Genomic DNA, 13762 nt, shown 5'->3' with positions numbered 1-13762 from the left:
CAAGAATTTTAACTTGTCAGGCAATGATTTGTCAATTTTTTTTATATATATAATATCTATCCTTTCAAAAACCAAATCACTGAATTTTATTGGAAAAAACAATAAAAATAATGTTAATCACCGTATAAGAGAATTGTAAGCATGCATCATCAAATGGATTGACAATGTTAACTAGCAAGTTAATAACATAAAAAAACAAGAGGTAGAAAAACCATTAAAATCAATTTTTGGACGACTAGGCCTCTAGATTTTGCATATGGATCTAATTATTGCAAGTCTCAGTCAATTAAGCAATCAAACCTGGCTTGTGTATACCACGCATGAACACGTTTGTCTCTCATTGAGTATGACCTTATGTACTTGCCAAAGCACAGAAATTTGTAAAGGAAAAGGTGGGTGTCCAATTATAAACATTGTATTATTACTTGTCTTGATACAAGGCAAACCTAACTAAACAGCTTAACCTCAAACAAAATCATTATTTTTTTTTCACTTTAAAAGTATATAATATCATCATATCAAAAAAAATAATTTAGCACCGCATAAACTCTAAAACAAAAGAGTAGAATGTGAGGGGTTTAATTCTGATCTTTATTATTATTTTTAATTTAAATTGTGAAATTAGTATTTAATAAAATTAATTCTTTAAGTATATCAAACTAATATTATTAATTCGAAAGTTGTAATAAAACATATTTACTCCATTCATGTTAAAACATATTTACTCCATTCATGTTGAACAACAAAACCAAAAGAAACAAAAAAAACATACTTAATTTTGCCCAATGCATGTCATGTCCAGCTTTAAACAAAGTAATAATAAATCAACCTCTCTTGTACATTAAAACAATGACCAAACTAATTTCCAGGGTACAATGATGTGGTCGATTGATCTCTAAAGTAGAAAGAGTTAAGAAAGAACAATCATGCTGAAGGTTGATCACCAAACCTTGAAGTAAATTGTTTGGTCGCAGGGAAACAAGCATGACTTTGCCTTTTGACTTATTAGGGTTTTGTACTGCTCTAACGAGACATAAACCTATAAAAATTCGTCTTAATTAGCACCAACTTAGCCTGTGATTTTGCCCTTGCAATTACCCTATAAAGTTTTTCTTTAATTTAGCTAGGTACACCTTTTTAGCACAATCATTCATTTACTCTTTTACTAAATCTATTAAACCCGACAAAAGCTCAAATCATGAGTGAAATGAATTAACCTGGTCGACAAGACATGTATTAATTTGTTTTAATTTTTTTTTAAAATTAAAAAAATATTATTTGAAAAAATTAAACTGAATTTTAGTTAAATTATAGATTAAGTATTTGTTTTTTTAACTTGGTTGAATTAGGTTTAATAACAATGATTCTTACCACGATAATTGGTATAGCACGCATCAACACCCTTCAGTTAAATTATTAATGGAAAAGACCTCATATTAAAATCAATTTAATATTCCAACAGTATTATTTCCATTGGATGGGGTCCCACATGGGATCCACGCACCCAACTAGAAAAAGTAATCACATAGGTGAATAATTAATTATGAGAAGTTGATAAAATTATATGAACTAATTATTTGATTTCCTCTTTCTTCTTTCCTAATGATAGCAATTCACTTTTATTATAGTTGAAAGGATAAAAGGACGGCTCAAATCCAGTTACAAGCTCACTGGTGTTGGATTTTTTTATACATAATTTTTAATTTTTTCAAATATTAAAAAAAAGGAGATTAATTTGGAATTAATCAAAGAAGAGCAAAAGTAGAAAAAAGTTAATTTGCATATAAAAGATTACTCTCCAAAATATATAGTTACTTTTGATTAAAAATTTGGTGCCACTCTCTTGCTTATGACTCCATAATTTGTTTTACTTTGTCTATAAGTTTACTTGTGAAAAATCAACGAGACAATATCGTGGTAACTATAAAACATTATTGTTATTATTATCATGAGGAAGTATCATGTGATCCTAACTAATGAGGGAGAGTACTCACCCTCTAATTATTGATCCTATTTTAAATATTTAACTTTTGCATTGATATAGGATATAAGAATTTGTTCTTAAACACACACACACACACACACACACACACACACACACACACACACACATATATATATATATATATATATATATATATATATCTTGAGAATCCAATCAATTATTATTAATAAACATGCATGCATAATTTTTAAAGAAATATATATAGGGTCCCATTGGTGATGATCAGATATAAAAATTGAACACCTAAAATCATAATAGTAATAACTAGTTTATCTCCAGCAACGAAATTCTTGTGTAACTTAAAAAAAAAATTAAACAACAAAAACTTTTGATATATTAAATTATATGAAAATTATTCTGATATAATTTTGAAAATTAAATATATCTCAAAAAAATCAAATAATTAAAAAATAAAAAGATCAAGCTCACTCTATTTCACCTGCAACTAGAGTTATGAACTCCACTTTATGGAGTTATTTAAAAAAATATATATATAAAAATTGATTTATAATTAATTAAATATTAAATTAAAAAATTAAAAAATTAATATTAAATGATAAAATTAAAAAAAAAATTCTAAAAGATATATTAAAAAAGAGTATAGCTAAAAAACTAAATTGCCAATAAAAAAAGTCACGGATCTGACAAAAATATTGACATTACTCTCAAGTGTTAACTATGGAACCACAACGCAAAGTTGTTAACTAAATAACAAAAAAAAAATAATCTAGTTCTTATTTATATGAACAATTAAAATAATTGTATATCTTTTAGTTGTATTTATAATTTCTTATCAGAAAAAAAAATAAATCTTTCACACGTAAAATACATCCCTTTTTACCATCTTCTGCTTCTTGATTGTCATTAACAGGTAACAATAACTAAAATAATTATTTTTGCTACCATGTGAACAAAACAACCAAGACAACTTTTAATAAATTAATGAAAGAACAAAATTTCTATTTTATTATTTATCATGCTTGTAGGCATTTTTATTTATTATGAAAATTATCTCTTACTTAAATGCCTTATGATGTCAGTACTTCAAAAGAATATCAAATGTTAAAAAACTTCCTGGATGGAAAATATAATTTTTTTAAGTATTTATGGGTGAGAAACCAAAAGGATGGGCAAGACCACTTGAGGATCGAGAAAGGAATATCTTATATTAGTTAAATTACTATATCATTTACATGCATTATGCTTGGGTTAGATTAAGTTCTTTTAAAATATAAAAAAATTATTTAGTCATTGCTAATATCTTGTGAAGAAAGAGAAGATAAAATTACTTGGGTAGGAATTGATATGATATGATCTTATCAACTTAATAAGTTTAAAAGTAACCTATATAATCAGAAAAAAAATATAGTTTGACATTAAAAAATATTAAAAAAATAATATATTAGATAGATCTGGATCAACTCAGGTTAACATATAAAATTCACAATCTATATCATGAGATCGTGATAACCTGTAAATAAAAAAAATTAATTTAATTCTCAATCAATCCAATATTAAAGAATTAAATTAAAAAAAATCAATTAAAAAGGATAAAAAAATATTTGAGTCAACTTGGATTAACTTGTCGAACTTGGATTATGGGACCGAAATAACCTAATAGAAAGTAAATTAAAATAAATTATAAAGCACATTTTCCATTTAATCTAGTATTGTATGATAAAATTAAAAAAAATTGATTAAAAATAACAAAATAAAATACCTGAACTTCATAATTTATTTAATTTTTTTTTTAGATTATCACAATCTCATAATCTGAGTCATGAATTTTAAAAGTTAATTTGGTTGAGTCATGTTATTTTCTATCCTTTTTTATAATTGATTTTTTTTAATTTTATCTTTTTACATTGAAAAATTAACTCAATGATTTATTTTGACTTATTTTTTATAAAATTATCTCAATTTCATAACTTGAATCAATCTAAATTAACATATTACACCCTTAAAAATCACACCCTTTAAAAAAAAAAAAACTTTAACCACTCCATCTTGGTGATTCATTTTATCATAATAGAGTCGAAGAAGAAATTCCTACACATTATTCATATTATTTGATCCTATGAGAAATATCTCACTATTCATTTGAATTCATTGTCTGAATTCAACAAATATAAGTGACTTGTGTATGCCATGCGTAAACACGTTTGTCTCTCATTGAGGACGACCTTGTGTACTTGCTACGCACAGAAAGTTGTCAAAGAAAAGGTTGGTGTAGAATTAGCTGGAACACTCTAGTATTAGTGTCTTCTTGTCTTAATATAAGGCAAACATAATAATTAATCTTTTTTTTTTCACTTCTAAGTTATATAATATCAATATATCAGGAGATTGATATCAATACATCAATCTTTTTTCAAGTGATTTTGCTTCGGCTTAGTCACCGATTATTTTTCTGTTTATAATTGTTTCTGGATAAATTTTAAAAATATATTTGGTTTGAAAAACTATCAAATTAATTTTTTTAGTATATTTTAATGATTTTAATGTTAAAAATAAAAAAATTATTTTGATATATTTTCAAATCAAAAATATTTTTAAATAGCACTCTACATCACAATACTAGTGAAATATAAAGAGCTTTATTCTCTTGATTAATCTTTTAAATTAAAATTTTAAAATTAGTTCTTAGTAAAATTTATTTTAAAAATATATGAAACTAATATAAAGAATACATTCTTATAAATGTTCAAATAAATCTAATCTTGATTAATGTGAAAGTTGTTCTAAGATATCTCTAATAAAGTCATGTAAAAAAAAAAAAACTTTAGCCTAATGCATGTCATGTCCAACTTTCATAAAAATAACAATAAATTAACGTCTTCTGTGCATTAAAACAATGACCAAACAAATTTCCAGATACAATGATGTTGTCGATTAATCTCCAGAGTAGAAAGAATTAAAAAGAACAATAATCATGCTGGAGGTTTATCAGCAAACATTGAAGTAGATTAATGTTTGATCATATGGCAACAAGCATTACTTTTGCTTTTTAACTTTTTAGGGTTTTGTATTGCTCGAATGAAGACATAAACCTATAAAGGTCGACTTTATTAGCACCTACTTAACCTGTAATTGCTCTTACATTGAACCTATAAAGTATCTGTTTAATGTAGCTGGGAAGCCTTTAATTTTTAGCATGATCATTCATGTTCTTTTTTTGTGTTTTTACTAAAGTTGTTAAACCTGGCAAAAGGTTTGAGTCACAAGCTTAATGCCAGCTCTGAGTCACAAGCTCAATTTAAGTTAATCAGAATAATAATATTTTATTTTAAAATAAAAAAATAAAGTTAAAATGATGATGTTTTGAAAAAAATAATCAGATTTTAATTAAATTATGGGTTAACTCGTTAGTTGACTGAGTTATACCAAATTTATTTATTTCTTGTATTTTTTTTTAACAACTTCTGATATGGTTTAATAAGAATAATTCTTACGATGAATATTTGTATGATACTGCAATTGAAGTTACCATATGTATCAACACCTTTGGTTGAATTATTAATGGAAAATACCTTACATTAAAATCATTTCAGCATTGTACACGATAAAATAGTTAACTTTCTCTTGAAACATCCATATTTCAACATAATTATTATTTTTATTTTTTATATATTAGATGGGGTCTGAGATCCACCCAAAGAAAATTGAAAACTACAATTGTATTGTATTTAGCATCCTTAATATAAATTACAAAGAGGAAGCTATAATAGGAATATGTACAAGGATCAAGCTATACAATATGAGATGCAAAATCCATGCTCCTAAAATCAAGAGTGTGTTTTGCTATCCTAAAGTTAAGTCATGATCAGTGATATCATACAATCAAGCTTGATTATGTGATGGCCCTCGCAAGAATAGAGTACCATTAGTGACGCCAATCTTGGAACATAAGAGTTGAAAGCGTGAGGAAGATAGCGACTTGGTTAATAGATCAACAAGTTGATCTTTACTAGATACAAAGCATTTCATTTTGAAACCATAAAAAGTAGGAGTTCATCTCGTTATATACCTTTATCAATTATAATTTCATTGATATAAAAACAGATCATCCTATTTCCTTATAAAAAATTATTATTAGAGAGTTGCAATATTTTAAAAGCAAGATGTTTTGAACTTAAATCAAAACAATTTTGATTTTTAGAATGTAAGGCCAAGATTTTAAAAATCATTTTGAGTAAAAATTCCTTCAATAAAAAAAAGAGAGAAAAAAAAAGAGTAAAGGGTTATTCAAAATCATTATTTATTTGAGTCACTAGCAAAGTATATTTAAAAATAATAACCAATATAATGAGATAATGTTGTATTTTAGAAGAAAAATTAATCTCTTTATGGTAATGATAAAAAGAGCAAAGAAACATTTCCTACTACTAGTAGATAAGAGAATATTTTTATTTACAAAAAGTAGTTTGATCCTTTCAAGATAACTAGTGACAGTAAATGTTTGGTAGAGAAAAAAAAAAGAGTAATAAATGATCCTCTTAAAATGATTAACATAACAAAAAATTTCTAATAAGTAAATAAATTGTAATGGACATTAGGAGCATTGAGTTAGATAAAATTACAAACATTCTAGAAAAAAATTTATATAGGTCAACTCGAGTGGGTTAGAAGCTAAAAGATCGTAAATAAAAAACCTTTTCAAACAAGCAACAGGGAGTTAAAGAGAAGAGAGGCCAATATTTCAAACTAGGTAAGGATATATGTATACCATCTAACTCAAAATCATTAAACAATATGTTTTTACATGTTATTAATAAGAAAATTCTCAAAGGGATCCATAACAAAGGAAGAGCACGTTAAAATGATCAACATTGAAAATACTTCTAAAAATTTTTTATTTTTGAAAAATCTTTATGTTTTTTATAATTAGATAAATTATTCATTATAATGAGATTAATATTAAAAAAACTTCTAAGTTTTTTATAAACTATCAGGTCGCTTTTAAGAATTAGATCAATTGAAATTTTTTTGTATTTTTTATAATTGAATAGATCAATTATTATAATAAAATTAATATTAAAAAAACTTTCAAGTTTTTCCGTAAACGATAGGTTATCTATGAGAATTAAACTAATAAAATTCTTTTTATATTTTTCACAATTAAGAAGGTCACTCATTAACGAGACCAATGATGTCTCAAGTGAATCCATAAGTCACTTCTTTCTATTGACCATTTGTGGTGGTGCAATTGGCAACCGCATTAGGAGGACGGCACTTGAGACATCATTTGGCTATATATATGGCCAGTGATGAATTACCTTGGTGATGAGAGTAATTAGTCGTGGCCACCAAGGTGGAGGATATTTCCAAATGCTTGAGATAGGTTAATTTCATGGCAAATGAGAAGATCATGGAGTTCCTTAATTAGAGGTGTGTCAAAAAGAGCAAGTTCATCAGCCATGATTATGTGTGTGATGGCATTAATTTATACTATATATGATCAGTGTTATCCTATAATCAAGCCTGAATATGTCAACCACAAATTAAAAACGTAATCATACAGGTTAATAATTAATTATGAGATTTTGATAAAACTATATGAACTAATTATTTGATTTCTTTTTTTTTTCTTTCCTAATGATAGAAATTCACTTTTATTAGAGGTGAAAGGATAAAAAGACGACTCAAATCTAACTACAAGCTAGCTGGTATTAGGCTTTTTTATATACATAATAATTTTTAATTTATCCAAATAATTTTTTTTTAAAAGTGATTTGGAATTAATAAAAGAATAGAAAAAATAGTAGAAAGTTAATTTGCATATAAAAATTCAATCTCCAAAATATATATTGTTAATTTTGATTAAAAAAAATAGAATTTAGCACCACTCTCTTGCTTAAGACTCCATAATTTCTTAGAAAATATCGTAGTGAAATATGTATTGAAATTAACTAGTGACCAAAAAAACAATCATATTGAAATTAATTTCTTATATATAATTTAGTTTTATTATTGTTAAGTTAATTATTGACTATTATTATTATGATCATCATTAAGAATTATCATGTGATCCTAACTAACGAGGAAGAATCACCCTCTGATTATTGATCCTATTTTAAATATTTCATCTTCGCGTTGGCAGGATATGAGAATTTGTTCTTGATCACATATATTTACCTGTTCAGATTTCAGAATCCAATCAATTATTATTAGCAAACATGCATGCACAAACATGGGAGTCCTATGCTCTTTATAAGCCATTATTGCTACCATTTTTGTCGGCCTCCGACTATTTACTCCTCCGTCTCAGGACGGTCATCGCCCACCTCCTTCCATAAATTGCTCTGTAAACTGTCACCACCTTTCATAAATTACCTAAATTCTACATAAATCTCCATTTTTTTTAAAAAAAAAGGAGAAATAACGAGGGTAGTTCTTTCTCAATTGCAAAAACCTTAATTACCTCGATAATTTTTTTTGTTTTTTCTATTGCAAACTCTCATATCTTAATGCCGGGAAATGTCGTTTTAGGATAATCTTTAATATATATACAAGAAAACGGTTTGCTGTAGAAAAAAGATTGTGTACATTCTTAAGAAGGGTCAATGAGAAAAACTAGACTGGTCATGGTACAAGAATGCACTGAGCATGGCTAGTAAATGGCTCAACGAACGGGTCTCTATCGTACAAAATTGAAACACCTCCTACCATAAAAAAATAAATTAAAAAAAGAAAGAAATATGTCGTTTGATTAGTTAGTTAATTAATTAATTAATTTTTTGAAACTCAAATTGCCAAAAAGAATGAGATATTGCGCTCTAAATGACCAAGTCAGATGCTTGAGGCTTTGAATAGAAAGTGGGGATTAAGATAACTACCTATATAATATAATAGTAATACATATATAATATAAATTTATCTTTTGGATTAGTTTTGGATTGATTTTTAAGTGGGCAAAGTTAGATAATATTTAAACCTTATTTATTATTTCATTAAATAAGTTAACTTTAAAAAAAACTAATTTAAATTAATATTCATCATATTCAAGTTAAATTATCAAGAAATTAATAAAAGGAAAGGATAGATTGCTTTTCATATAATAATGATAGTCGTAAGTTTGACTTTATATGATTTGTAAATTAGGCAAAACAATCCTACTGTTAACAGTTAACAAAAATCCATTTGCTATATATGTCAAAACTTTATAAGTTATAAAATATTAACCACGTGGAATATATTTTTAATAATTTTGAATTTTAAAAAAATAATTATATTTTTAAATTATTTTGATATATTGACATCAAGAAACAATTTTTTTTAAATAACTATTTTAATATATTTTAAAATGAAAAATACTTTAAAAATCAATCACTATCATAAAATCAAATATTACTTCTATTTAATTAAAAAAATCAATTCTTTTATGAAAGAATAAAATAAATAAACTAGATATAGAAAGCAACATAACACCCTTTCATAAAAACCTTGAAATCCATTACAAGGTATTTAACTTAACTAATCAGATTTTAAATTATTTTTTAAAAATTATCAGTTTAAATATTATAAATTTTAAAATTATTAGATATTTATATCATTATTAATTTTATAATTTATAAAATTAATTAAGATATTTGAAAATTGACTGGAATATTTATATTAATTAAAAAAACATTGAAATCACAAATTCAAATGGAAAATAGAAAGAGAATAACCAGTAAATCACTAGATTCATTTACTTTATATATTTTTTAAAACAATTATTTTATTAAATTGGCTAAGCATCTTAGATAGACTTGTAAGTCATATGATTAATATTTTTCATCTTAGCTAACAAATGGATTTTGATTAACAATTAAGGTTAATAAAACTGTTTGATTTAATTGCCTAATACATATAAAAAATGTATGGTGGAATGCATAAAATTATCCACACAAAGTTTAAAATATGGATTTGATAAAAAATAAAATATCGAAATGAATTTTCCCAAAAAGATTGGTCATACACTTTTGCAATATTCCCATGGAGTTTACACCATTTGACCCAACTAAACCTTCAGTTATAAGTAAATTATCTATAAACTATGATATACCCTCTATATCATATTTTATACATATGAAAATAAGCAACAACAATTTAGGTTGAATTATTAGAAATGATTTATAGATTAAAAAAAGAGAGAGTAAAGTTGTATTAGGTTAATGCATCTAGATAAAAAAAAATAACAAAAAAATCAATTTTATTGTCAACAAGCTTTATTTAATAAGAGAAGTTTGATAATAATTATTTTAAACTTTAATATAGCATGAAAAAACAAATTAAAATCAAGAAAAATAATTTTTACTCTTGTTTGTGTTTTTAAATGTGATGAATTGATTTTTGGATGCAACAAGGGTGTTATTTAGATTAAAATAAATTTAAAATAAGTTTTTAAAATAAAAAAACACATGCTTTAATTTTCTATTCATCATAATGGGTGAATTTTAGACGGACAACAGCATATTGCTTGTCTTTTCAAATTTTATTGTTTATTATATTTATTTTGATTTTTTCATAAAATTATTTTAATTTCATAATTAGAATTGTGATTTTACTATATTAATCTATATTGATCTAAATTAATTTAATATATTATCATTAATTTTTAAAATGTTATTAAATTTTTCTCAATTCATAGATAAAAAAATAATTTTAAAAAATTATTAAAACAAATATAGCCTATGACTTGATTTACACTTTGATCAAATAAACATAATTAACATGGGTAAAATTAATATATTATTGCGTCAAAATTTTATTTGAATCCATATGCTTGATTTTATTTTTCTGTCATCTACTTTTTTTATATTATTTTTATATTCAAGAAAAAGTTTAATTCGGCCCGCCAATAACACGGATAGCAACCTCCTCTTCTCTGTATCTTTTTATTCTAACTATTTGTTTTTTTAATTTTAAAACAGTAATTAAAATGAGTCATTCAGCTAGAAGAACCGTAGAGAGAGAGAGAGAGAGAGAGAGAGTTAAAGAGCAACTCTCGTTTCTCGGGCCATCAGTTCACGAATATCAAGGAAATTATTTCTTTTATCCTTCCATTATTTTTTTAATTTATAATTTATTTGTGCACATTGTTTTTTCCTCTTAATTATTTTTATTTTATTTTCTCCTTCTGTTATACAGTCGTTGTTGTTTCCTTGCTTTCTTCACATATATGAGAAGACTAAAACATTTACAAATTTTAATGGATGCTTTGACCCTTGCTCTCTTCATTTTAGTAAAATCTCTTAAACAAAACAAAACAAACCCCTGTAAGCATTTCCTTTTATTTTTATTTTTAAAAAATTTTGTTCAAAAAAATTGAAACTTTTTTGTTTGTTTAATGGTAATACGAAACTCATAATTCTGCTTTATTTCTACTAATGCAGTCGCATGATCTTCTACTTCATGTTGATGGGTTTTTATTTTTGTGTGGTGAGATTATGTTTTGAATGCTGAAGTTTGGTTCTTTTGAGTGAAAGATGAATTTTTTTGAAGTTTCAATTTTGATGGTTTTGTTATTTTAAGTTTCGATCTTCTTTTTTATTTAATTTATTGAGAGGACCAGGTTCAATGGGTTTGGATTGGAATCCATGTTTGATCTCTTGGTTTTTATTTTATTGTTAATGTTGTCATTGCTGTTTGATTTATTAAGTTTTTTGTATGAAAACTAGAGGCTGATCTTGGTTTTTGTGCTTCTGATTTCTTTTTGTTTTTCTAGCTATTTTGGGATTGCTTGTGTTGAGGGATAGAGTTTTTAGCATAGCTTAAAAAAGGTTCCTTGAGAAGGGGTTTCATGGGTTGAACTCAGAGTAATGGGAAGTTTGAGTGAAGAAGAATACCGATTTTTTGATGCCAATGAAGACATTGCATCAATTTCTGATGCAAAGTCTGATAGCTTTGAGATATTTGATTCTCATTCTAGTTTTCACAACTCTGTTTCGAGTAGTCTTCACCATGAACTATGGATTAAGAGCCTTGGAAGTGTTCAGGAGCACCGGAGTAAGTTCTTTGATTTGATGGGAATTGGTTTAAATGAAAATGGGAATAGGAATTTAGAAGCATTAAGTCCAGAAGGAGAGAGTGATAGGATTCCAGAAAGCAGTGGGGCTGTATTGAGAAAGTCATGTTTCGAAGATGAATTTTGCTCTACTCGGTCTATGATGTCATGTTGGTCTAATGGTGAATCTAGTTTGTCAGCGGAGTTGGGTTTGTTGGGGAATTTTGTTTGCAGAGAAGGTGATTCAGGCGGGGGAATGATGTGCGAAGGAGATGAATTGGGGCAAGATGTGAAAGCAAATGAAGGTTGTGAAGTGGACTCAGAACAGTCAGTACCAGCTGAGGAATCTGAGAACATCTCTGAGTCTTCTCCCTCATTTCAGAAACCTATGCGGAATGAAGTTGGGGAACCAAATACTATGGTGGATACTCCGAGAAGGCTTAAGAAGGGGTGGTTGAGTAGAATACGTTCCATTTCATGCATTGTATATAGCCTACGGGAAGCTGACAAATTGAGACATGATGATGATGATGATGATGATACACTTCTGCGGTACAGGGTACAAAGAGTTAAGGTTCACCGATATGGGAAGCGAATAAAGGAACTCTCGGCTCTTTATAAAGGACAAGATATCCAGGCCCATGAGGGTTCAATTTTGACCATGAAATTTAGTCCTGATGGGCAGTACCTTGCAAGTGCTGGTGAGGATGGGGTTGTGCGTGTCTGGCAGGTCCTGGAGAGTGAGAGATCAAATGAACTTGACATTCCAGAAATAGATCCATCCTGCATATACTTCACGGTGAACCAATTATCCGAGTTGAAACCCCTCTTGGTTGAAAAAGGAAAGACGGCCAAAATGAGGAGCATGAGGAAAACATCAGATTCTGCATGTGTCATTTTCCCTCCAAAAGTTTTCCGGATTTTGGAGAAACCATTGCATGAGTTCCATGGGCACAGGGAAGAGATCTTGGATCTCTCATGGTCCAAAAATAATGTAAGTAGCTTCATACTGGATGCATTTCTCTAACAAACTGAAGAAAACAAAGCATAATATTTACAGAAATTCTTTTTTTTTTTTCCTAAAGCAGCATTTACTATCAGCTTCAGTTGACAAAACTGTCTGTCTATGGCAAGTGGGACGTGACTGTTGCCTCAGAGTTTTCTTACACAGCAATTATGGTGTGCTTCTAGCTAATTTTAAGTTTCTCCCAACACGTGTTCTGTTAGTTTGCCTGTTAGTCAAGTTGAATTACCGTTCTCTTTATTATGGTTATTTATTTATTTTGTATGTGATGCAGTAACCTGTGTTCAGTTTAACCCTGTGGATGATAATCACTTCATGAGTGGTTCAATTGATGGAAAAGTCCGCATATGGGCAGTTAATAGTTGCCAAGTTGTTGATTGGACTGATATAAAAGATATCGTTACGGCAGTGTGTTATCGTCCAGATGGGCAGGTTTGACAAATTTCCCTCAACTCTTTTCTCTTAAAGAATTGAGGATCTGGGGGTGTATTTTCCCATGTTAAGTGACCTCATGGAAAAACTTCTCTTCATGTAGGGAGGGATCGTTGGCTCTCTGACTGGAATCTGTCGCTTTTATAACATGTCAGGTATCCATATTCAGATAATTAGCACCTACTGCATTCTTTAGGTGTTAGGACATAAGTAAGTCAAAATGCTGTTGCTTTTCATTTGTAGAAGTAGTTCTTTTGACAGTTTGTTATATCCTGGTTGAATTACATGTCACAGGGGCAGTCCCTCGTGTAGG

General features: G+C 27.4%; 1 protein-coding gene across 3 annotated transcripts in view; it reads left to right on the top strand.

Annotated features, from left to right (window-relative positions):
- Positions 1–10962: 10962 nt before the first annotated feature.
- Positions 10963–13762, top strand: part of LOC105125903 (WD repeat-containing protein 44-like) — a 5336-nt gene continuing 2536 nt past the window's right edge. The window contains exons 1-5 of one of the 3 annotated variants that reach the window (XM_011026568.1): positions 10963–11265; positions 11715–12987; positions 13079–13172; positions 13292–13449; positions 13553–13604. In XM_011026568.1, coding sequence (XP_011024870.1) covers positions 11809–12987; positions 13079–13172; positions 13292–13449; positions 13553–13604 — 1483 coding nt within the window. In that variant the 5' untranslated portion in view covers positions 10963–11265; positions 11715–11808. The remainder of the gene's footprint in view (positions 11266–11714; positions 12988–13078; positions 13173–13291; positions 13450–13552; positions 13605–13762) is intronic. The other 2 variants (XM_011026570.1, XM_011026569.1) reach the window with 2 other exon arrangements.

The sequence above is a fragment of the Populus euphratica genome, unplaced genomic scaffold, assembly GCF_000495115.2.
Source record: "Populus euphratica unplaced genomic scaffold, PopEup_1.0 scaffold44.1, whole genome shotgun sequence".
In the NCBI taxonomy this organism is placed as follows: domain Eukaryota; kingdom Viridiplantae; phylum Streptophyta; class Magnoliopsida; order Malpighiales; family Salicaceae; genus Populus; species Populus euphratica.
Note: the sequence above shows the minus strand (reverse complement) of the source record. Positions and strands in the feature narration are given on the sequence as shown.